General features: G+C 38.5%; 1 protein-coding gene across 6 annotated transcripts; it reads left to right on the top strand.

The window, feature by feature from the left end:
- The first annotated feature begins 35 nt into the window (after positions 1-35).
- ZNF146 (zinc finger protein 146) lies at positions 36-23,432 on the top strand. 6 transcript variants are annotated; one of them, XM_019941246.3, is made up of 4 exons: positions 36-222; positions 1,928-1,976; positions 10,588-10,825; positions 20,345-23,432. In XM_019941246.3, exon 4 carries the CDS (start codon positions 21,126-21,128, stop codon positions 22,002-22,004), a length of 879 nt encoding a protein of 292 aa, XP_019796805.1. In that variant the 5' UTR covers positions 36-222; positions 1,928-1,976; positions 10,588-10,825; positions 20,345-21,125; the 3' UTR covers positions 22,005-23,432. The 6 variants fall into 6 exon arrangements, with proteins under 6 accessions (XP_019796805.1, XP_004313424.1, XP_073652692.1 ...); XM_019941244.3 differs by lacking the exon at positions 36-222 and adding an exon at positions 540-785; XM_073796589.1 differs by lacking the exon at positions 36-222 and adding an exon at positions 540-785 and having other exon boundaries at positions 20,348-23,432.
- Positions 23,433-26,410: the final 2,978 nt, after the last annotated feature.

Consider the following 26,410-nt stretch of genomic DNA (forward strand, 5'->3'; position numbering starts at 1 on the left):
GGCTTCAAAGACGGGGTGGGGTTCCGGCTCCAAACCTTCCACCAGGCTTGAGCTGATCTTCCTCCAAGGCAAAAGTACTCACCCTGAGAGCATCATAATCACAGGAAGAGGCCGCCAAGTTCGCGTGAGAAAGACAGACGGAGAGACATAGAATGTCGACCAGCAAAGCCTTAAGGGAAATGTAGTCCAAGGCCGGAAAATCGGCGTTGCTGTAGATAGAAGGTAATCAGATACCAGCCTGCGCTTGGCCGCGGTGACCGTGCGGGCCGCATCGCGGAGATTTCTGGGAGTGCTCACTCGGCCTCGGAGTGCGCAGGCGCAGCGCACCGAGTGGACATTTTGGTCTTTGTCCGCGGGTCAGTCCGGCCCCTGGATCCACGTGGCGCGAAAATAGGAGGTGGGATGTGGGTGTCTTGGGCCGATGGGGTCTGGGAGGTTGAAGAGAAGGATTCTAGGTCTATTGGGGTGCGGCGCGAGGGTGGGGAGTGGGTTTAAGAGCTTCTGGCCTACATGTAGGGTGGGGGTGGGGGCCTCTGAGGAGGGTTCGAGCGTGCATGACCCTGAGTTTGACCGCAAGTTTGATCGGATGTTTGAGATTGAGGGAGAAACTGAGGGTGCAGCACTGTGTATGGTTGTTTCTAAGAGAGAGAGATGTAGGAAACCAGCATTGAGAAAATAACATCCGAGCGGCACTTCCCGTGTCGAAAGTGCTGATAATAACGGTGCCGTCTTCCTGGAACATCTAATTTACTTGAAGATTTGAAGGGTGATATAAAAGCTAAGTGGTAAATACTTTTTAAATGGACTTTTGTATAAAAGCGCGTTTGTTTTTAATTGGGGTAGAATGCAAATCACCGTGTTTTTTTTTTTTTAACAAAAATATTTCAAAGGAAATTTTTGTTATGGGGAGCCTGCTTCAAACGGTCTCAAATATTCTGATCTTTGGGGTACTTTAATAGGTCTTCTGTTAATTTAGAGTAAATATCAGTCTTACATGTTGAGAAGCAGTGTCAAATAGTGCAGAAGGCCGAGGACTGGGGAGTCAAGGGTTTGGGGTTCTAGGTTCGGCACGGTTATCCTCGTTCTTTGAAAAAAACTTAGTTCTTTCAGTGTTTATACATGAGTCTGGACTAGTAGTTGTCCTAACTCCTAAATGCGTGGAGGTGTTCCCAGGTTGTATGGATTTTGTGAAGTAACGAAAAAGTAAGGAATCCACCTTCAGTTATCCTTCACGTGATTGTAAATAATTGGGGACCAAATCAATATCTACAAATCAGTAGCCTTCAAATAGACAAACCACAGCCAGTTAGAAGGTATAATAGAAGAAAACCATTATTTACAAGAACAGTTTTTTAAAAATTGAGGAATAAATTTAAGAACTGTGCAAAACTATTGGAAAAGAACTTTAAAATACTGCTAAAGGGCATAACATAAGAGAACAAATATACAGTGTTTTTCAATAGGAAGACGTCTTAAAAAAGTGTGTGCAAATTTAATTTAAGTAAATTTATTAATTTAATGTTATCCCAATAAAAGTATCCAGTTTTTTTTTTTGGACCTAGGTAAGCTGATTCTGCACTTCATATGGAAAAATAGACAAGCTAGAATAGCTAGTAAAACTCTGAAAAAGGAAAGCAGTTGGGGTGTGGGGAGGTGGGAGCCCAACAGTAACATTTTACTTTTTTTTTTGCTACTCCCCTGGGCTTTTGTGATGTTAGTTACCCAACCAGGTATTGAACAGGCACCCTCAGCAGTGAAAGCGCAGAGTCCTAACCACTGGGCCACCAGGGAATTCCCCCAACAGTAACATTTTAAATCCTCAGAAATTAAAATAGTATTGGTATTAGCAGGAAACAGGCCTATGAAGGGCAATTGAGCAGTATGTATAATAACTACAAATGTATTTTCTTTTTGACTTATTTTACAGATGGAAATTCATTCTTCAAATGTACCTGAATTTACATGAAGTTGTACAGGTACAAGGTTGTTCATTGCAGCAGTGTTTCACATAGGAAAAGATTAGAAACAATTCATGCCCATCAGTAGGAGATTGGTTCAATAAAATTATGATGTATGTATACAACAGAATAATTTGCAGCTCTATAAAAGAATTAGGAGGAAGCTTTCTGTATACTGACACTGAAATAACTCCAGAAATATATTAAGTGAAAAATGTAAGATGCAGAATATATGGTATGCTTCATTTAGAGTAAGAAAGGGGAGAGATAAGAATATATACTTGTATTTGTTTCCTTTAAGAAACAACATCCACAAGAAACTAGTAAGAGTGGCTACCTCTGTTGGGGGTAGAGGTACTGGCATAGATAGGACAAGGGCAAATAGCTTTCTATGTTTTGTTTTGTTTTTTTTCCCCTAACTATATGAATTTAGTATATATTCAAAAGTCAAAGTACTTTTTTTTTAAAAGTAGGCCATAGAACCAGACTCTTTCCTCTGCCACTTTGTACCTTGGTGACCTTAGACAGGTAATCCCTTGTGCCTCAGGTTCTCATCCAGTATTGTAGAGAAAATAATAGTATCTGATTCACGGAGTAGTTGTGTAGATGGAGGAGTTCTAAAAAATAGTGCCTTATTAGTAGTACTGGATAAACTTTAAGTAGTACTATTGTTACTATCTACAGAATAATACTTCCTCAGAAATAATGCCATTTGCAACAAGGTGGATGGACCTGGAGATTATCATACTAAGTGAGGTTAAGTCAGACAGAGAAAGACAAATATATGATAGGCAGAATCTTTAAAAAATGATACAAATGAACTTATTTGCAAAGCAAACACTCAGAATGAATTTATGGTTGCCAGAGGGAAAGAGTGTGTGTGTGGGGGGGGGGTAGATTGGGAATTGGATTGACATGTACACAGTACTATATTTAAAATAGATAACCAACAAGGACCTACTGTATAGCACAGGGAACTCAGATCAATATAATAACCTAAATGGGAAAAGAATTTGAAAAAGAGTGGATACTTGCATGGGTGTAACTAAATCACTTTACCATACACCTGTAACTAGCACATTGTTAATCAACTATATTCCAATATAAAATAAAAATTTTTAGAAAATTCAGAAAGGGACAAAAAATTTCCTCAGAAACAGTACATTCATTCTTACTGTTTCTGGTAAAATTTTCTGAAAGATTCAGATATGCAGATGCTCTTTTTTAATTTCAATGTTTAAGCTTTTTTTTTTACATTTTCTTTTGTAATGGGAATGAGGAAGTTAGAGTTCTTTGTTCAGGTTACATTCATCCTTAGAAATTCATCACTGCCTCCTTCATGAGATTTGTTCTTTGATTTCTATGATGGTTACTTTCTCATGGTTCTAATTCAGAGCCTCTGATGATGTTCTTTAAAAATCCTAATTGTGACCTGTTTTGGGTCAGACTACATCAGAGGTGATCTTCAAATTGCATAACATCAGGACAGAAATATATGACTGGTCCACCATTAGTGATTGTATTTTCCCCTTTATGACCAAAGTGTAATCTGTATGGTTTCATAATTTGGCACGGTACAAATGTCCATTCCCCATCAATCATTTAATGAATGGTTTTAACACCAATAAATAATCCTTAGCTGAATCAATAATTTCTTCAAGGTTGCAAAGTGATTTTCTAGTTTTTTCATTTCTTTTACATTTATTTGATTGCTACCTCAAATTGTGACAAATTTATCCTGGCTTTTTCTTTAAGCATCATTTTAAAGTTGTGCTCTAATAACTGCAGCTAGTTTTCTTTTTGATAGTCATATTGTCACAGTTTTAGTCAGTGGACATTCCTTCATGCTAACTCCAGTGTCATTTTAACTTGCCCCCATTTAACTTTGAAAGCGATCTTGCACTCCAGACCCATCTTGTACCTTCCCTCCCAGACTTGGAATTAGCTATTTCTTCAAGGAGCTCTGGTTCCTTTTACTGGAGAGTGGTATTGGAGACCAAGATCTGGGTGCTGAATGTTCGTTCTCCCCCCCATCCCCTCCCTCCCCTCCCCTCCCCTCTTTCAGCTTCACTGGCTTCATTGCTGTGTGTGGGCTTTTTCCAGTTGCTGAGAGCGGGGGCCACTCCTCGCCGTGGTGCGCGGGCCTCCCATCGTGGTGACCTCTCCTGTTGCAGAGCAGGGCCTCCAGGCGCGCGGACCTCAGTAGTTGTGGCGTGTGGGCTCAGCAGTTGTGGCTTGTGGCCTCCAGAGTGCAGGCTCAGTAGCTATGGCGCACAGGCCCAGCCTCTGTGCGGCATATGGGATCCTCCCATATGAGGGATCGAACCCATGTCCCCTGCACTGGCGGGCAGACCCAGGGAAGCTCCTGGATGTTATTTTATTGCTGCAGAGGTAATTGTTTCAAGGCCATTTCAGAGATGGAACTAGAAAACCCATTTTGAAAAATCATGAGTTCATATTAGTATTTATAATTCAGTTTAAATGGTTCAGTATTTTTACATCATACTTAGCTCCTAATTGTTTTTTTTTTTCCCCGGTACGCGGGCCTCTCACTGCTGTGGCCTCTCCCGTTGCGGAGCACAGGCTCCGGATGCGCAGGCTCAGCGGCCATGGCTCCTGGGCCCAGCCGCTCCGCGGCATGTGGGATCCTCCCGGACTGGGGCACGAACCCGTGTCCCCTGCATCGGCAGGCGGACTCAACCACTGTGCCACCAGGGAAGCCCCTAATTGTATTTTATAGTAAAAATTTTGGAACAGGTTAATATAAGTATAGGATTATTTGCTTTATCCTCCACTATAAAAAAAATGGTTTCAAAAATAACAATGTTGATAGTAGTAACCATAAACATATTGTATCATGTGAAAATTTTCTTTGTAGCTGTTTTTGTCCTTAGAATGCATCCCAGGAAAGATGTGTAGTCAAAGTTCTCTGTTCTAAAGTCATTTGAAATAAATCCTTTCTTTGAGGAATTATGTTACCAAGTTAATGTACAGTTGAGTTCATTTGTTTCAGTTTGTTTTCAAGTTCAGGGATTGCTTTTTCAAAAAATCAATTTCATCATATAAAAAGTAAATAATGCATTTCGGTGATTCAACAAAAACTGTATCTCATAGAGATATCTCATTCTGCTCCCCCACATCACATTCTTCTCTGTCCCAATTAAATATAGTTTCTTGTTTTTTTGTTTCTTTATCCTTCAAGTAGATTTTTTTTGTTTGTTGGGCCATTAGTGTATGTTTATTCTTCCCTCCTATCCCCCACTGTCCTTACATTAAAGATGTACTATGTACATCTGTGTTCCTCACTTTCTTCACTTAACAATACGTCCTGGAGATATCCTTTATTAATCATTATATATATATTTTTCTTTTTAACTGCCTTATAAATAAGATGCCATTGTGTGCATGTACCGTAGTTGATTCTGCTCTTGAACATTTGGGTTGTTTCCAGTCTTGCTGTTGCTGCAGTAATGAGTAATTTTTCATCTGTGTCATTTTGTACTTATGCAAGATTATCTCTAAAGCAGATTGCAACAAGTAGAATTGCACATAGGGCTAAGTACTTTCATTTCCATTAGCAATCTACAAGAACACCTTTCCTCCTAGAACCTTATCACAATGTAGAGTTGCATTTTTTTTTTTGCCAAAGGAATGAGTGAAAATTGGTATCTCAGTGTAGGTTTAATTTACATCTCTATTATGGGTGAGGTTGAGTATCTTCCATATGTTTAAGGGCCACATGTACTTATCTGGGAACTCTGTTCATATCCTTTTTCTCCTTTTACTATGGGGTGTCTCTTTCTTCTAGGAGCTGTTAAATTACATTAGAAAGGTTAGCCCTATGTGAAATGAGTTGGAGTTTTTTTTCCAAGTTTTAAATTTGTGTTTTGATATTGTTCACATTGGTTTGTTTTTTTAAACCATGTGGAATCAGGAAGTTTTTATTTTTATGTAATAGATTTATCAGTCTTTCCATTTATGGTCATAGAAAGCCTTTCCCACTCCAAGTTTCACCTATACTTTCAAATCCTTAAAAGATTATAATTTCTATGGGTTTTCATATCCTCGTGTATGATATTTAGGTTTGCATCCAGGTTTATGTTTTTCCAATAGGCTACCCAGTTCTTCCAACACCATTTATTAAAAGGCCTTAACTCTACTATTTTAAGATTCCATTTTGATCATATACTAAATTCTCGTGTTTCTGGTCTATTTCTGGACTTTATATTCTCATCCATCTTCCAGCCTATATTCGTGTACCAATATTTATCTTTTTGGTATGGATGCTTTATAATTTTGTTTTAATATCTATTATAGCTATTCTCTTATTGCTTGTTTTTTTTCAGTTTCCTAATTCTTGTTTATTTTTCTGTGTAAACTTTAAAATCAGCTTGTCTGGTTCTAGGAAAAAACTTACTGATATTGCATTAAATTTTGTAAAATAATTTAGCAGAAGGGACATTAGATCTTTATAATGTTAAATATTCTTGTCTATGTACATGATATGTGTTGTATATATTCCAGTTTACTTTTGGGTCTTCTAGAGTGGTTTTTTGTTTGTTTGCGGTAAGCAGGCCTCTCACTGTCGTGGCCTCTCCCGTTGCGGAGCACAGACTCGAGACGCGCAGGCTCAGCGGCCATGGCTCATGGGCCTAGCTGCTCTGCGGCATGTGGCATCTTCCCAGACCGGGGCACGAACTCGTGTCCCCTGCATCGGCAGGCGGACTCTCAACCACTGTGCCACCAGGGAAGCCCTAGAGTGTTTTAATATTTTCTTCATATAGGTTTTAGACACTTTTTACTAAGTTTATTTCTAAGTACTTTATTTTTTATATTGCTGTTATGAATGGAGTCATTGTGCTATATATAAAGCTTGTTGGTTTCTTTTTTATATATATAAATTTATTTATTTATTTTTGGCTGTGTTGGGTCTTCGTTACTGTTTGCGGGCTTTCTGTAGTTGCGGTGATGGGGGCTACTCTTCGTTGCGGTGCGCGGGCTTCTCATTGTGGTGGCTTCTCTTGTTGCGGAGCATGGCCTCTAGGTGCATGGGCTTCAATAGTTGAGGCACGCAGGCTCTAGAGCGCAGGCTCAGTAGTTGTGCACGGGCTTAGTTTCTCCGTGGCATGTGGGATCTTCCCGGACCAGGGTTCAAACCCGTGTCCCCTGCATTGGCAGGCGGATTCTTAACCACTGCACCACTAGGGAAGTCCCAAAGTTTGTTGATTTCTATAAGTTAATTTTATTCCCTGCTTAATTTACAGAATTATTGTTTATAGGTATATTTTTAAATGAGGCAGTGGGCATCCTTATCTTTATTTAGAGTTTAATAATAGAAATGCCTTCAATATTTTTGCATTAGATAAGATGCTGGCTTTCGTGGTCAGATATAGATTATGATTACCTATATATGTATAAATTACCCATGCTGCCTGGGTCTCTGGGGATGTGAGTAGAAACAAAACGTTTAAGGCTGAGACCACTGTTATGCCTCAGATACAACAACCAGGAAAGATCACATTAATCAAGGAAATAAAAATCCCTCTAAACTCTCTGATAGCTGCAGTCTTAAAAAAAGTCAAATATAACAAAAATAAGATGTCCACTGCTATTTTCTTTCCATTTCCTCCTTTTGGGTGACCATTTCTTAAATCAGTTTCTCCATTTATCTTTTGTGTTCTTTTTATAGCTTTGCTTGCTTCTTAAAGTTTTTATGTCTTTTTTAAAAAATTAATTTTGTTACATTGTGTTTCATTTTTTATCTACTTGTGGCAGTATTTTCAGGTGAGTTTAACTGTTGGAAAATTATGGTGTTCATTGCCACTGTTTTCTTTAAAGCATCCTTGTATGGACACAGACAAAATATTTTGTGCTTCTCATGTTTGTATGAGGTAGATATTCATAGACAAGTACCAGGAAAAAGGAAACATAGTAGCATTCTATACTTCAAAGCTCATGTGCTTCTTCTAGTGTATAAAAGCAGAGGGCTTCCACACCTTCTCTGGCTAGATGACCATAACCTGGTTGAGGCCGACTTTTATCTCCATCTCTCTGTTTCCCATAAATCTTCATAGTACTTGCCTTCCAGGATGATGCATTTGCTTTTTTTTTTTTTTTTTTTTTTTTAATGCGGTACCCGCGCCTCTCATTGTTGTGGCCTCTCCCGTTGCGGAGCACAGACTCCGGACGCGCGGGCTCAGCGGCCATGGCTCACGGGCATAGCTGCTCCGCGGCATGTGGGATCTTCCCGGACCGGGGCACGAACCCGTGTCCCTTGCATCGGCAGGCGGACTCTCAACCACTGCACCACCAGGGAAGCCCTGCTTTGTATTTTTTAATATATAAATTTATTTATTATTTTATTTTTGGCTGTGTTGGGTCTTCGTTGCTGTGCATGGGCTTTCTCTAGTTGTGGCGAGCGGGGGCTACTCTTTGTTGTGGTGCACAGGCTTCTCACTATGGTGGCTTCTCTTGTTGCGGAGCAAGGGCTCTAGGCGCAGGGGCTTCAGTAGTTGTGGCGAGCGGGCTCTAGAGCGCAGGCTCAGTAGTTGTGGCGCATGGGCTTAGTTGCTCCGCAGCATGTGGGATCTTCCCGGACCAGGGCTCGAACCCATATCCCCTGCATTGGCAGGAGGATTCTCAACCACTGCACCACCAGGGAAGCCCCCAAGTACTTTTTAAGCCTGCTCTTTCTGCTTCCCCTGCAGTCTCTTTCTGTTTAATCTAGGTCTTGCTTTCATTAGTTCCGTCTTAGGGTAAGGTCTACTCGTTCTGTAAGGAAATACTAGCTGCAGATTTCTGAACTATTTAAGTCCTGAGAATCTCCCTCAGCGTTTTGAGTTCTTCCTGGCTTCTTTGTAACTTCTTTAGGCCTCCTGTTTGGCTTTGCCTTTGGCAGAGGTACATGGAGTTTGGGGGTTTGTCTTTTCTTTTGTGGCTAGTTTTGTTCATAATTAGACTTCATTACAAAAGTTCTCACTCAGGGTGAATCCCTCATTCTGAGAATGAATATTTGCTAGTTATTTCTGAGATCTGTTACCTCAAAGACTTCTCGCCATTATCTAGTCTTTCTTGCTACACCTATTACACTATTGTGGTTCCTGTACCACTTCGGCTATTTTGGGTTTTTGGTCCGCACTTACAAATAATTTAGAGTTAACATAAATTCTCTCTACTAGTTTCACTACAGATGTAGTGTATGGATTAGCTTCTTGCCCCCTTGTTCCACCCTCCCCATTACCCCATTATTTTTGATGTTTTATATGGTTTTCAGGAAAAGTATTTGAAAGATTGAAACTAAACAGCCACCATGCTCCTGTGAAACCTTTCCTTGTGTCCTTGACCTTTGGTGTTCCTAGGATTCCATCCTTGACCATCTTCACGGACTGTGTATGTTCTCTATAAGCAGTCACAGTAGTATTCCACCTGTCTTCAACAGCAGTGATATTCTGACAACTGACAAATTCCCATTTCCATTCTAGGCTGTTCTGAGCTCCTAATTTATATATGCAGTTGTGTAATGGATATACTTGCCTGCATGATCCTCAGAAACTTGACACTCTGAATGTCCAGAAGATCAAATTTGATCTCCTTTTGCAGGCTGTTTCTAGGCAACTCGCTCTCTCATGTTTATCTCTGTGTACATTACTGTTTAAAGCAGGCTCTAAGCCTTCCATCTGCCACACCCCAGTACAAGCTGGTGACCAAGCTTTTTCAACACATAGTAGATAGAGTGTATAAGTAGTAACTTAGGATTTTGCTTTTTTTTTTAATGATTTCAACTTTACAGAAAAGTTGCATGTACCTTTTCTAGAGAAGGGTATATGTGCAGAAAAGTCCCATATACCCTTTACCGAAATTCACCAATCATTTACTTTTTTATTGCTTTATTTTTCCTTCTCTTATTCTCCAAATATGTGTGTACATTTTTCTTCTGAACTATTTGAGACTAAGTTGTATACATGCTCCCTTTATCTGCAAATACTTCAGCATAAATTTTCTAAGAACAAGGACATTTTTATACATAACCATGGTACAGTAATCAAAATCAGAAAATGTAATGCCAATACTATTGTTTAATTCAAAATCCATATTCAAATTTTGTCCATTGTCCCAATAATGTTCTTAAAAACGTTTTTTTGAATGTGTGGATGAACATATATTTACAGGACATTTTTAGTATGTAGTTTCTTTCAGAGGATATTGCTAACAAAGTAAATATTAGGACTCCAGGAAAACTTCAGTTTTTATTCCTGAATACTGTCAAGAACAACTTTATCCATGTGGCTTAGTTATGTTAGGTGTATGTTGTTATAGTCATAGATATGAGTATTGAATTTCATCCAGGAATAAGGGCCACAGTTAAAATCCACTTAGGAGCCTACATAGGAATGTGGTGCTAGAGAACAGTAGCAGCCAGTCATGTAAGGTATGAACAGCTTTTCCTATGTAGGTCAAATTTTCAAAATACATTCCCTCTTTCTTCCTCCATTTCTGGATGTGTGGAGCCTTAAAAGGTTGAGTGAGTGTATGGCTTTGAAATTCAGGACCCAAATAGTCCCTTTGCTCATATAGTTGTGTGTGCTTTAATTTCTAAGACAAAAAGTCATTACTTTGTTCTTTTTCACAGGGTCGCTTCCTTGTGCATTCCTGGAGACTGCACCTTCCTCATCCTTCAGAAGGCCAGGAGGCCCCAGGGCTCAGCCTGAGTTCTAGGACAGAACTTTGGCTCCAGCATTAACATTCTAGTGCTGTGTCATTTCCCCAATAGCAGGTTATAAGCTGGCCAAGCTGTATGTGATCCTCTGTTGAAGCAAGAAGACGAACTGTGGATGGTGGAGAAAGAAGTGTAAAGGAAATTTGTCCAGGTGAGTGCATCACAACCAGGCAGGTCACAGTTGTTCAGTCGGCATTGCCACCTCTGAAATGCTTTTAAGGATGTTTTCTTACAGGCCCTAGTCTTAGAATATCACTTGATATGAATTCTTTAGAAACCTGAAAGATATTTCCAGTCATTTTTTCTTTTAGTAGTCTACTCCTTTAATCAGATGCTAGAGGACCAGGTTCCCCTCTTACCTTTATTCTGCATGTCAGCACTTCGCACGTCATTTGTACTGCCTCTGTGTCATTGTTCTCTCTTTCATGATGCCCTCAGTCTCATATCCCCTGATGTGTATAGACTCCTTTGTGCATTCTTTTATATGTCTTAAGTCTTTATATATTATCTGATATTTAGGTTCCTTTTTATTACTTACCAATTTCTCTAATTCTTTTAGTGGTTAAATGCCTCAGCATTATATTTTACATCTGTAATCACACTTCCTGTTGTCTTCTTATCCAGCGCCCCCATTATACATCAACAAACTCCTGCCTCACTCCCTTCTGCCCCCATGTACCTCTTTCAGAAGTTTTTGCCTTAGAAGTCAATTCTGCCTGTCTGCTGTGTATGTGTGTGTATGGATGTATGAGTCTGTATTTGTTTTTTAATGTAATACGTGAATTTGTAAAAATTTTTGAACATCAGGTATACAGTGAAAAAGTCTGCTGTTCTGACCCTGAGTCCTGTAATTCTTTTTCAAAGATGCAGTCACTTTTAAGAGTTTCACATGTATCCTTCTTGAGGTAGTCTACAAATAAACCAGCCTATATTATGTATCTGTGCTGCAAATATGAATATATATAAGCCCTCAGTTTTCCTTTTCATGTAAATGGTGGTATGTATTCTATTGTGTACATAGTTTTCTTTTTTTTTGTATCAACATTTAATTTGTTTAACCTGTCTCTTACTAATGGACATTTAGGTTGTTTCCAGGCTTATGCAATTGAAGATGTAAGTGCATATACTTATTTATATTGCTTTGCAGAGATGTGCAGATATAGTTACATCATAATTTACTCTAAGTGGAAGTGCTGGGTCAAAGTTATGTTTTTTTATAGATTTGATAGAAATAGGCACATTGTTCTCAAGAGAAGTAAACCAATTTACATTTCTACCAACGTAGTATACTCGTATATTCAATAAGTATTTACTGAATGATTTGAATTTGGCACCAGTTCAGTTACTAGGGAAATGTCAGTGATCAAAGCAGTAAAAAATTCTTCTCTTTTTTTTTGGCGGTACGCAGGCCTCTCACTGTTGTGGCCTCTCCTGTTGCGGAGCACAGGCTCTGGACGCACAGGCTCAGCGGCCATGGCTCACGGGCCTAGCCGCTCCGTGGCATGTGGGATCTTCCCAGACCGGGGCACGAACCCGTGTCCCCTGCATCGGCAGGCGGACTCTCAACCACTGCGCCACCAGAGAAGCCCAAAAATTCCTCCCTCTTGAGGCCTATATTCAAATTGGGGAAGACAGACTATGAATAAATAGGTAAAAGATATATTCTGTCAGTTGGTGAGTCCTGTGCAGAAGAGTAAAGCAAGGAAAACTGGCATAGAGAGGGCAAGTTGGGGGGTTATAATTTTAAAGAAGTTGGTCAAGGAAAGGTCTCATTAAGAGGATGGCATTTAAGAGTATGAGAGTGGGACGTGCAGTATTTGGTGGAAGAGCATTCGGCCAAAAGGAACAAAATCTTAAAAACCCTGAGGCTGAAGCGTGCTGTTCAAGAAATAATGATCAGGGCAGTGGGCTGGAGCAGAGTGAACAAAGGAAATAAGAATAGATTTGGTTAGGTTAACAGGCCAAATCATAGACTTTGGCCTTTATTCTGAGTGATTTTGGGAGACCATCAAAGGGTTTTGAGGTAAATCACCAAATTGTATGAAGCCAGTAGTCAAGCAGTAAATATTGTTAAATACCATAATTCATTTATCCCTTGTGGCTCAAGCCACCATTAGATGCTTTGCAAGTTGGCAAGGTATCAAAGCTGAGTGTATTCAAGTTTGCTGACATATGGAGGAAGAGTTACTCTACTCCTCTCTGCTTAATAACCATTCTCTAAACATTGGTTCTTCTCTCCTTGTCAGATAGAACTGCTTTCCTTTTTTTTTCCCCCCTGCTCCTCCCAGGCATGTGAACCTGAAGGAATTCTGGGTTCTTTTTTTTTTTTTTTTAATATTTTTTATTTATTTGGTTGTGCCAGTTCTTAGTTGTGGCTCACCGGCTCCTTAGTTGCAGCTCGTGTCCTCCTTAGTTGCAGCACTGCTCGTGAGCTCCTTAGTTGGCAGCTTGCCGGCTCTTTAGTTGTGGCATGTGAACTCTTAGTTGCGGCATGCATGTGGGATCTAGTTCCCTGACCAGGGATCGAACCCAGGCCCCCTGCGTTGGGAGCTTGGAGTCTTAACTACTGCACCACCAGGGATGACCCAGAGCTGCTTTCCTTTAAAAGCCTGTTAGGATAATTGAGATTGTAATATGCTCTACTACCCAAAAAAAATACTCTAATAAAAATGAAATATTTGGGGAAAAAAGCAGGGGGGTTTGAGGTGAGGAGTGAAAAGATCAGAATTACGGTTTGGCTGCTATAAAGAAAACATGGTAGAGGGGATTAATGGGAGGCTATTGCAGTAGGTAGTAATTGTACTTAGTGACACACAGTCAGATTCTTAAGATATTTTAAAGGAACAGCTGACAAGATTGACTTATTTTATGTTGGTTATGAGAGAAAGAGGAGTTGTTGATGACTCTTTAACTAGAAGAGGATGAGTTACCATTTACTGAGATAGGAAGACTTCAGGAATTTTGGGAGATCAAGAGTTTTCTTTTGGACTCGTTAATTGTGACATATCTACTGGTCCATCATCTAAGTGCATATTCAGGTAGACAGTTGGATGCACAAGTCAGGAATTTAGGGAGATAGAAACTTGTGATGACTTCTGTTTTGCTGTACTAATAAGCTGCTTTATTCAGTGATGGTGTCTCTGCATTTCCTTGCTCAGTCTTAACTTTTCTTACCACCCAGGGATGCCAGAGTGTCCACCAAGTCTCCTGCATCCAGCCTACATTCCTGGATTCTGTTGTTAGAAACAAGGAGGTAGTGATAATGGCCCTTGAAGCTGTGCCTTTTGTTTTTGGAGAGCATTGTGCATGAGAGCTCTTCGTAAAAACAGCAATGGCAGCTGCCCACTCATATCCTTTCTCATAAGACATTAAAATTATAGCTACTTCCTACTCTTATCAACAATGCAGTTTTCCCTTTTTTTTTTCCTCTTTATCTTTCTCCTTCACAGGCATAAAGTGAGCAGAGATGTCTTTATCGTTTTAGAAGAAAGCATCTATTTATGTTATGTTTGAGTCCCTCCTGTAGGAATTCTCTCCCACTTCAGCTTGATTGGTGCTTTGATGGCCTGAGATGTTGCTTTTTCTGTCTTAAGTGTTTCCTTATCTTTTGAGCCCTCCCCCCCCATCCTCTTACTGGAGGTGGCTTCTGGAACTTTGTATTCTGCCTTTCCTCCTTCCCTTTATAAACTGATCCCTAGAAAGTGACTCATTCGTTCTGAAGTTAGAAGTAACTCTTTCTATAAATACCAATTTTTATTTTGGCACCTCCAGGCTTTTTGTCTTGCCCACCATGATTTTACCTGTTTACGGGATAAACAACTGTCCAATTAACTTCATTTTCATTGTGTCAGACCGTGAAATCATTAATATCGTACCCAAATTAGAGATTTCAGCTCATTATTTCAGGTCCAGACGTTACTTCAAACCATTTTCAAATTAGGTCTGGATTATTTCTTTTCTTATGGTCCTTGTGATATGGTCAGTCAAACCTTTTAAAAGATATACTTTGCTCTAATCAAGAGAGGGCATATTAACCATGTGAATATAAATGTGAACATATTTCCTTTCTATAAAATTATTTGAATCTTGGCCTTTGATTATGAAATACCCTACCTATTTAGTTCCTGCTTATTTAAACCTGTTACTTCCTCTTCTTTTGATCTCCCCTCTGATTGTCCATCCTGCTTCACATTTTCCACAGAAATTCAAAAGTCCTTAGTAAATACCATCTTAAGTGTTTTTTTTTTTTTTTTTTTTTTTATGTCTGGATATCTTATGAACTTGTTGAAAGGAAGGCCCATGTTTTATATTTTCTGTTTGCAGTTTTGATTACACATGTGGTAACTTGTTAAATAATCTGAATTATTATTGTGGAAGATTTGTTTTTTTAATCAATTCTTAACATCTTCAAACACCATAAAACACTGAAAGAAGAGTACAGTGATCTCCTCTATACCCACCACACAGATTCAATAGTATTTTGCCATGTTTGATGTATCTGTATTCCAGTGCATGTGTATTGTGTGCACTACAGCACACAAACAGCATGACATTTCACTCCTAAAAAATTAAGTAAGCATTTTCGAAAAATACTGGCATCCCTCTATATAACAAAAATACCGTTACCACACGTTAGATGATTAGTCATAATGTGCTAATATTGTGTAATAGTCCATATTCAGATTCCCCAGTTATCTCCAAAATACTTTCTGTAGGTTTTTTCTTTTTTCTTTTTGGCCTCTTCGAGCCTTGTGGGTTCTCAGTTCCCTGACCAGGGATTGAACCCAGGCCACAGCAGTGAAAGCGCCAGATCCTAACCACGAGACGACCAGGGAGCTCCCTCTATAGTTTTTTTTAAATACCAGAATCCAGTCAAGGTTTAAACTTCGGGTTTTGTTGTTGTCTTTTTAGTCTTTAAACTCTAAACTGTCCTCCCCTCCTTTTTTCCCCCTTGGTAATGCCCCCTATATTTAAAAAATACTTGCTATCAGCCATCCAAAGAAAAGAGTGGAGCTGTTACTGCAATCCAGCATCTCAGATTATAGTTAGCATGCTAAGACTTAGCTACATACAAGTTTGGGTTTAAAAATATTTCATATGAAACACTTATTTTAAGAAAAGTGAATGTGATTGTGATTAGTAGTTAAGGGAAAGATGTTTAGAAGTAAGAGACAAGATTGGAGAAGTCTTTTTAAGAGCATGTTACTGGAGCTGCTTCCAGGAGGTTCTGTGAATTCTAAGAAGTGTAAAAAATAGGAGGGGATCAAGCTAAGCCAAAGGATATAAGGAACATAGTATGTGTAATTGTGACTCACTGATTGCATATTTAACATGCTTGGCAGGCTTTTCCTCAGGGCCTCTGAACTTACTTAACTACTGCTTAGAATGCTCTTCCTCCAGATCACTCTTTCTTCCTTCATGTCTTGAATCTTCCTTCTCAGAGGCCTCTCCATCTGAAATTGAAACTCTATCCCTTCCCTAATTTTACCCCATATCACTTAAAACTTGTTAACAAACCATCTCCTTCATTTGGTTATTATTTGTCTCTGTCCACTAGAATATAAACTTGATGGGTGCAGAAAATTTTGTCTGTTTTATTCAGTACTGTTTATCCCTGGAGCTTAGAACTGTGCCAGGCACATAGTAGGAAAGAAGAAGGTATTTGTGGAATGAATAATGAGAAATGTTTTGAGCATCAGGTTCTCAAAGTTTTTTGGTCTTAGGAACTCTTCACATTTTTTTTTTTCTTTTTCTTTTTCTTACATAACAGCTTTATTAAGATATAATTCAGCTAACCAGATCTACCCTTTTAGGGTATACAGTTCAGTAGTTTTTCATATATTCACAAAGTCATGCAGTCATCACCATTATCACATTTTCATCACCACAGAAGGAAACCCAGTACCCAATAGCAATAAAATTTACAGTCCTAAAACTTGAGGACCCGCAAAGAGCTTTGGTTTATTATGTGGACTTTTGTGATGTTTACTTTATTTAACAAAAAATTGAAACTTTTAGAAACATTTATTAATTAAAAAAAAACCCATTACATATAAACTTACATTGTTTCTTAATAAAAATAACAATTTTCCAAAATAAAAAAATTTAGTGAGAAAAGTGGCATTGTTTTGCATGTTTGTAAATATCTTTATTGTCTGGCTTAATAGGAGATAGCAGAATCTGCTATTGTAACCTGTTTTGGTTGAAGTATATTAAAAAATTGTGGCTTCACACAGATGTAGTTAGAAAAGGGAGAAGTATTTTAGTAGCCTTTTCAGATAATTGTAAATATTCTTTGGTACTATACCAACACTTGACAAGTGATCATTTTTTTTAAGGTTAGCCATAATGTGAAATTTGAAACACATTTTCTTGTTCTCTTACGTAAAATCCCATTGATTTGTCTTAAACTTTGAATGGATCTCTTACCCATGCATGATTTTGTAATATGCGTTTGTCTGTTGAATTATGGAGATCTTTAAAATGTTGATGTATCTCACTATACAATATCAAAACATCACAGTTTGTTAACATCACCAGTCTCATTAGAAAAGTTTTTTTTTTTTTTTTTTTTTTTTTTTTGCGGTATGCAGGCCTCTCACTGTTGTGGCCTCTCCCACTGCGGAGCACAGGCTCCGGACGCGCAGGCTCAGCGGCCATGGCTCACGGGCCCAGCCGCTCCGCGGCATGTGGGATCTTCCCAAACCGGGACACGAAGCCGTGTCCCCTGCATTGGCAGGCGGACTCTCAACCACTGTGCCACCAGGGAAGCCCAGAAAAGTTTTTTAAGTATTGAAAAGCTATCAGTCTCATGGTGGAGGATTTGTGGTTTTCCAAAATTCTAATTTTTGTTTGAAAACTTGAATTCTATCATTGGCAACATATACTGTCAGTTGTTTTCCTTGAGATGATGTCTTACTTTGTTCTGTCTGAAGGAAGTTCCTGGCAAACAATACCCAAGGCTTAATAACCATAGTTTGTAAGGCATTTATTAATTTATTTAAAGCAAATTAGTGGTGCTCCATAAAATAAAGTAAAAAATGGTGCTTCATGAGAAAAGTGGCTAGGTTTAGCTCACAACTTAGATGATTTGCCCAAGTGCTTTTCCTTGCTTGGTTTCCTATATTTAGCACAGACTCCCTTGGACTTTCTTCAGAGCAGTTCAAAGCCCTCTCAATACTTGTTTCCACATGGTCAGATGCATTGGGAAATCTCCTTCCATTTTTCCCCTTAGAGATATTACTTTTAGAATTTTTGTCTTCCTGCTTCAGTCTAGACTGGCTGTACTCTGACTTGATAGTCAGCTCTTACCTTATAGCTTTTCATCACCATTATCATAGAAATTTTTTTCACTTTTTCCCCTATTCATCCCCTCTTTTTTGGATTCTATATCTGTTGCCTTCTCTACTAATTTTGATGGAACACATCTTCTAGTACCATCCTGGGAGAAAAGGTGCATTTTTGGGCATTTGCATATCTGAAAAATGGATTTATTTGACTGTCTTATTAGATTGATAGGCTAAGCTTAAAATTTTTCTCTCAGAATTTTCTCTCTAGCTTCCTTTCTGTTGGGAAATTTTATTCTGATTCCTTTTTCTTTGAATGATATATGTTCTTTTTTCTGAGAGCATTTATGTCCTCTTTTCTGTTTTGAAATGTCACAGTGATGTGTCTAGGTATGCATCTTTATTATTCATTGTGTGGGGTACCAAGTGGGCCTTTTAAGAATTCTAGAGAGGACTTCCCTGGAGGTCCAGTGGTTGAGACTCCGCACTTCCACTGCAGGGCACAGAGGTTCGATATTTGGTCGGGGAACTAAGATCCTACATTCTGCGTGGTGTGGCCAAAAAAAAAAAGGAAAGAAAGAAAAAAAAGAAGGGAAAAAAGAAGTCTCTAGAGGGAATTCCCTGGCATTCCAGTGGTTAGGATTCAGCGTTTTCACTGCTGGGGGCCGGGTTGGATGCCTGGTTTTAGGGAACTAAGATCCTGCAAGCTGAGGCGTGCCCCCCCAAACAAACAAACAAACAAAACTTCTACTAGGAAATCACACTTGTCACCTGTGCTCATATTAACAGTATGACCCCTCTGTGCTTAGGAGACTCTGTTATTGGTGAATGGTAATACAGTCTACTTTACCACCTTTCCCCTCACCACCCCCTCAACCCCAGTCTTAATTTGTAAGGGAACTTTTTCTTTCTGCTTCTTGCTTACAGAATCCTGTTATTGTTTCACTGATAAAATATCTTCTCATAACTGAATGGTTTTTAGGGTTTTGTTGTTTGCTGTGCCTTACCTTTATTTCCTTTGACTTTCTTTTTTCTTTCAATGTTGATGTGTCATGTTAGTGGGGTTCCTCTAATGTGTGTGGAACACTGGCTGCACAGTCATACTTAAGAATGATTCACTAAAACGTAAGCTCTTTCATACCTGGGTGCTTCTAGTCATCTGGTAGGCTTTAGTGGGTGAAAAATAGAATGCCTCATGGACTCAGGGTCTCCTCCTGCAGAAGCGTTATACTGCCTTACTCTCATGAACTCAGGTGTGGCCAGGTAGTTCGTTTCAGCAAAAAAAAAAAAAAAGAGTACAAGCAACAAGTATCATCTTAGATGGTGGGCATCCTGTTAAGTTTTTCACTGGCCTTTCAGTTTGTCCAGAAAAAGGTCCTTTCATATCCTGCTCACAGGTTGCCAACAATTTTTGGCATCAGCTGCATAATGGAACTGGAGGTTTCACCATATTACATATAGATCCTGTTGATTTCAGTATAGCACCTGTCATCTCATTTGTTGAGTGTCCCTGAGACTAGAGCTACTCTGATTAAATTTCTGCAAAGAATAACTTCCATTTCTTACAGAGGAGTGGTCCTTTGTGCTCCTGACTGACAGTAGAGGTCCAGCTGCAACTCACACCTTTTTTTTTTTTTTGACCCAGCAACAATCCTTCATTCCTTCTTTTGAGATACTTGATTTCCCTTCATTTCCTGAATCTTTCTGATATTTTGTGGCACAAATTGGCTTGCTTGACATTGGCATCCTCTTCTGGAATACCTTTATGTTATTCGAACTTCCTCAGCTCTTCTGTGTGTTGAAAATCTTCCATGTACTTTATGTTATCAAAAATTTTGTTAATACCTGTGTGTATTGATGTCTCCTATCATATTCTTTTTTCTTGTGAGTTTGTACCATTTTCCCTTTTCTTGTCATTTTAATGGAGTTTTAGAAGGAAGCAGTTGATTTTTCCTTTTTCCATTTCTTAAGAATCCCAGGTAGACTTTCTTAATTTTATGTGGTCACCTCTTTATCCTGTTTGTTAATTCCTCATTTTTTGTTACATTCAATTTGCTGGATTATGAAATAAGAAAGATTATTTTTAAAGAATAATCTAAGCTTTATGTACGTATGAATGTTAATTTTCAACCAGGGGTCCTCTATAAAGTTTTCCTTCTCAAAATTTAGTTGGAGACATTGGTCATGAGGATTCTTTCATACTGTTGAGGTGGGCTACCCAAGTTCATCCCCAAAAGCACAATCTGAAATTTTATTACTAGTAATGGGAAAATTCATAATGATGATAACATAAAGCTAACATTTATTGAGTGCTTACCATGTGCCAGCCACAGTTCTAAGCACATTGACTCCTTTAAATGATGATTCTTTGTACTCCATTTTAGAAGAAGCCTGAGAAGAAGATGAGCAGATAGAGAGGCAACAAGACTTGGGAGGCAAGTTGCATCCAGCTCCAGTAAAGTACAGACTGAGGAAAAAAGCAGTGAATATAAGAAAATTGGAAAAATACTTCCTCTGATCTCAAACCTTATATCTTTTAAGGCAACACCTTTTTCAACTTAACCTAGAAAGAGTTTGAAACACAATTTAGACTTAGTTGTGTAGGAAAGAATCATCAATTAGTTTGGAAATCCTGCCACAGCTTACTCCTTGTGGTAATAACCCCCTTTAGGTGTAAATCAGTGTGGAAATGCCTTCATTTAAAAAATTTTGAACCCCATATGATATCAGAGCATTCATACTGGAGAGAAAACCTATGAATTTACTGAATGTGGTAAAACTTTCACTCACATGTTGCACCTCATAAATGTAGAAGTCAGGCTGGAGAGAAACCCTGTGCTTCTAAGGAATATTGAAAAGCCTTTAGCTAGATAACAAATCTCATTGAGTAGAAGAAAATTCATACTGGAGAGAAACCAGTGAATGTAACAAAACTTCATTTGAGTATTAGAAAATTTAGAGTTGAAGAGAAAGCTTTGAAGGTACTAAGTATGATAAAGTTTTCTCTTGAACCTTGTCTCTTACTCTGCATTTGAAAGGTCATACACAGAGAAGCCCTACAAATGTAAGAAATGTGGAAATACCTTCAGCTAAAAGCAAATTCTCATTCATCAAAAAATTCATACTGGAGAGAAATCTTGTGAATGTGGGAAAGCTTCCATTCAGATGTCACACCTCAGTCAGCAGAGAATTTGTAGTGGGGAAAACCCCTTTGCCTGTAAGGTATGTGGGAAAGTCTTCAGCCACAAATCAACTCTCACTGAGCATGAGCATTTTCATAATAGAGAGAAACCTTTTGAATGTAATGAATGTGGAAAAGCATTCAGCCAAAAGCAGTATGTTATTAAACATCAAAATACCCATACTGGAGAGAAGCTTTTTGAATGTAATGAATGTGGAAAATCCTTCAGCCAGAAGGAAAACCTTCTTACCCATCAGAAAATTCACACTGGAGAGAAACCTTTTGAGTGTAAGGATTGTGGGAAGGCTTTCATTCAGAAGTCGAACCTCATCAGACACCAGAGAACTCACACAGGAGAGAAGCCCTTTGTATGTAAGGAGTGTGGGAAAACTTTCAGTGGCAAATCAAACCTTACTGAGCATGAGAAAATTCATATTGGAGAGAAACCCTTTAAGTGTAGTGAATGTGGAACAGCTTTTGGTCAGAAGAAGTACCTCATAAAACATCAAAATATTCACACTGGAGAGAAACCCTATGAATGTAATGAATGTGGAAAAGCCTTCTCTCAGCGAACGTCACTTATTGTACATGTGAGAATTCATTCAGGTGATAAGCCTTATGAATGCAATGTATGTGGAAAAGCCTTCTCTCAAAGTTCATCTCTTACGGTGCATGTGAGAAGCCATACAGGTGAGAAACCCTATGGTTGTAATGAGTGTGGGAAAGCTTTCTCTCAATTCTCAACCCTTGCTCTACATTTGAGAATACACACAGGTAAGAAGCCTTATCAATGTAGTGAATGTGGGAAAGCTTTCAGCCAGAAATCACACCATATTAGACACCAGAAAATTCATACTCATTAAAAACCTGTGGATATCATGAAAGGTGTTCATCAGGAATTTACATCTCATAACATATCAGAAATAATCATTCTGAAGGAAAGCATCACAAATGAGAGAAACAAAAGCTAAAAACTTAAAGGATACCAGAGAATTCATCCTGAAGAGAAAGACATTTGTATGATAATATCCAGCAAAAAAAAAAAAACCATACAGCACAGGTAATGCTGAAACTTTAGATGCATTTCCACTAAAATTGGGAATGGAAAACATGTTTAACATTGCCGTCTGCATGGATCTGGAGATCTTCACCAATGTAAAAAAAAAAAAAGTTGCAAGTATTAGAAAGGAAGAGACCTTTATGGTATTGATTTAGCAGAACAGAAGAGATTCTGGAAACACCTATGCATTTATTAGAATTTATAATATAGAAATGGCATCAGGAGATGAGAATATAATGGGACTATTTAAAAAATGATTTGGAGGTAATTTGTTCTCCAAGGGACAAAAAAAAAAAAAAAAACATGAACTATACACAAAGGTAAGATCCAGGGGGGTTAGGTTAAAAATAGTAATATGAAAAAGCTATATACTAAAATGGTTATGACCTTGGGAGTTGGGAAACATTCCTTATAGCAAATTGAAAAACACCTAGCAATTCTAGTCTGAGTTTGTATGCTCAGGAAATGTGTACCAGGCTATTTACTGTGGCATGATATGTAGTAGTCATAAATTGGAAACAACTTAAATGCCCATCAGCAACAAAATGGAAAGTACTTATGATGGAATACTGTATATCTGTAAAATGTAATAAATGAGATCTATATGTATTACAGAGAAAGATCTCAAAAATCACGTTGAGGGGGAAAGATAAAGTTGCAGAATGACATATATTACGATGACAGTTTTGTAAATTTGAATAAAACTTCCCTCAAAATTTCAGTGCTATATATTGGTAATGGATACATATATGTATGTATGTTTTTTAAATGTTTTTGAAATGGTTTGGAAGGATACAGACCAAACTCTTGATAGTGGTTGCCTGTGAAGAGTGGAGAAGGGAAGGGAATGCGTGTGGGAGAGGGGGGGATTGGATTGGTTAGAGGGGACTTCAGTTTTATATATAAACGTCCATTTCTCTTTAAAAAAAAAAAGACTGCAAGAAAATATATTGAAATACTGGTTAATTCTGGATTGTGGTATATGGATATCTTGTCTTATTTTTTGTACTTTTCTGTATTTTTAAATTTTCTCAAAATTAACAAGAATGGGGGTGAGGATGGGAACACTGTACCTATAGAAATCAAGTTCTAATGGATTCATTTGCAATCAGCTACTAAACTTTTTATAGAAAGTATTTCTAAAATTTTATCGATGAGTGGATGGACTTGCTCTCTATGTAGTATGAAATTATCTATTTTATTAAAATTAAAAAAGACAGCATAATCCAAATCTGTTTTAATTTATTTTTACATGATATAGTGTACACTATATGGTCTACACGTTTCTAACACTTTTGTGACATCATTTGAGCTTAGGAATTTTTACGAACATTTAGTTTAAATAAGGATACACACACAGACTTCATATAATTTGTGTTTTTCAGATAAACTGACTTTGGAATGACCATTTTTCTGTCCTGTAAATTTCCATGGGAACAGCATATGCATTAAAAGTAAAGGTTTTGATTATTTCTTTTTTTTTTTTTTTTGCGGTGCGCGGGCCTCTCACTGTTGTGGCCTCTTTCCGTTGCGGAGCACAGGCTCCGGACGCGCAGGCTCAGCGGCCATGGCTCACGGGCCCAGCCGCTCCGCGGCATGTGGGATCTTCCCGGAACGGGGCACGAACCCGTGTCCCCTGAATCGGCAGGCGGACTCTCAACAACTGCGCCACCAGGGAAGCCCCAGAATCGTCATTTTAATATGTCAGGAGGCAGATGACCTGAACTTCCTAATAAGTACATCTGTCTTACTCTATCCTAATAGATACAAGTGTCCAGATTATTGGAAACCTGAATCATTATTAGTCAAGATTTATAAGATAAATTGTGGTTACTCCCACATTGCCCACGTTGCCAGGATACATATTAATAGCTACCTTATATCATACCCAAACCATGTGAGGGACCATTAAACATCTTTATCCTTGCCCCAAGCCCAACAAAATCTCAAGTATCCTAATTTTCAGTGATAACATTTCATCAGCTGTTTCAGGTATTCCTTAGTTATATCTGTCATTTAAGCAATACTATCTCTGCTTTCCTTGCTTACATACTGCATATATGTATTTCACGTTTAAGGTGTTCTGTGTTTAAAAGAGCCAACACAAGTTATTTTATGAAAAACCTGACTTTGTAATTTTACTATTTACCACTGGTGCATAACAAACACCATATTGTCATACAAGGCAGTGATAACATAACCTGGCATTTATTTAGCTCTACTTTTTTTTTTTTTCCCAGTGTTTTCATCTAAATTTTTAAACTTCAGTGTACATTAGAATCATCTAGAGGGTTTATTGCTGGGTCCCATTTCAAGAGTTCCTGATTCAGTAAATCTGGCATGATGGGGGCTGAGAATTTGAATTTCTAACAGGTTCCCAGGTTGCTGCTGTGCCAGGGGCCACACTTTGAGAACTGATGGTCTTCACAGCAGCTCCACTGGGTAGTAGAGTATTATTTCTCCATTTTATATCTAGAAAAAATGAGAGGTAAGTGATAAGCTTAGTGTTTTATATCTATTTAGTGGTGAGCTAAGACTATAAAGCAAGTTAACGGCTTTTTGTGACAACTTCAGTGTAATAGATGGGAGAGATGGCGCTTGCAAACTTCGGCGAATAATTTGCCTACTTACCTGTTGCATGCCATTTAGTAGATACATAATGAATATCAAAACAACATGCTGCTGCCGTCTTAAGATCTAACTAGTGCTCTTGTGTGTGCTGGGGAGGCAGGGGAAGTGTACAATGTGGCTGAAGATACAGCCATGTAGCATATAAGGTAAGGGTCATAGGCCATTGCGTCAAAGACTTGATTTATTAAGCACCATGAGAATCTGCCAAAGGAGACTTGAGTGTGGCAGTATGATTGACATTTTGACAAGATCATTTGATGTTTTGTGAAGAGTGGGTTGAAATGGGAGCAAGAGTAGAGAGGCAGAGTGGCCATTTTAGAGGCTGAGTAATCAATCACTGAAGCAAGGTAACAGAGGTTAGGATAGAGATGTTGCATTGGAGATGGATGGAAATGGGTAGTTGTGAGATTTACTTGGAGGCGAGCTGACAGGACTTATGAAGTACATGATAACAGGAAGACATCAAGTACAATGCCAACTTTTAACTTCTACAGGTAGCTGATTAAGATATTAGGGGCCATGGAGAAGCAGTTTGGGAGGAAATAGAATCAGGAATTGGTTTGAGAGGGACTTCCCTGGCCGTCCAGTGGTTAAGACTTCCAATGCAGCCGGGAAGCTTAAGATCCCACATGCTTCGCGGCCAAGAAACCAAACATAAAACAGAACCAATATTGTAACAAAAATTCAATAAAGACTTAAAAAATGGTCCACATCAAAAAAAGAAGTTTCCTTTAAGAAAAAAAAAGAATTGGTTTGAGGTGTGTTTGTTAGATTTGAAAAGCTTGTTTGACACTAAGTGGGAATCAGAGAATTTGGAATCATAAGCCTTCAGATAGTATTAAAGACAGGTGATAGGATAAGATTCCTGAGGTAAAGTACAGTCTTTAGAGGAAATAAGAAGGCCTAGGTTTGAGCCTTGTTACTCTCCAATGTTTAGAAGTCACGCAGAGGAAAGAAAAGCAGCTGATCTCCTATGCTAATGAGGCAGGAGCCTATTTAGAGTATGGTGTCTTAGAAGCAAAGGAAACTAAGTATATGAAGATAGAAATGGTCATTCTGTTGATTTTACTACAAAATTAAATGATGAGCCAGTGTCCTTTAAATTTGGCAGTATGTAGGCCACTGTAAACCTGTTCAGAAGCCTTTTTGGTGGACTGCGGAGGTCATAAACCACATTGCTTTAGCACAGGGTAAATTGATAAGAACTTGGCTCTGCTCTCAGGTTTGAAAACTGTTCCTGCCACTATTTCTGAGGCTTTCTGCAAGTTTTGTAGCATTTGTGCCTCAGTTGCCTTATCTCCAGTACATCATCTTCTCATAGAGTTGTAAGGATTAAGAAATAATTAACATTTAAAAAAAATCTTAGTACTCAGCACGTTAAGTGCTCGATAAATGTTTATCATTCTTAGAGTTAAAGGGTGAACGTAAAGATAGGAAGAGTGGCAGCACGAGTAGACTACCCTTTAAGTGTTTCACTAGAAGCCCAGAGGTAAGTTAGTTTGAGGCAGATGTGAGATAAAGGAAGGGAGTTTTGATTCTTTGGTTTTGGTTTGTTATTAAAGCTGGGTAGAGTATATT

Source organism: Tursiops truncatus, chromosome 19, assembly GCF_011762595.2.
Source record: "Tursiops truncatus isolate mTurTru1 chromosome 19, mTurTru1.mat.Y, whole genome shotgun sequence".
NCBI lineage: Eukaryota > Metazoa > Chordata > Mammalia > Artiodactyla > Delphinidae > Tursiops > Tursiops truncatus.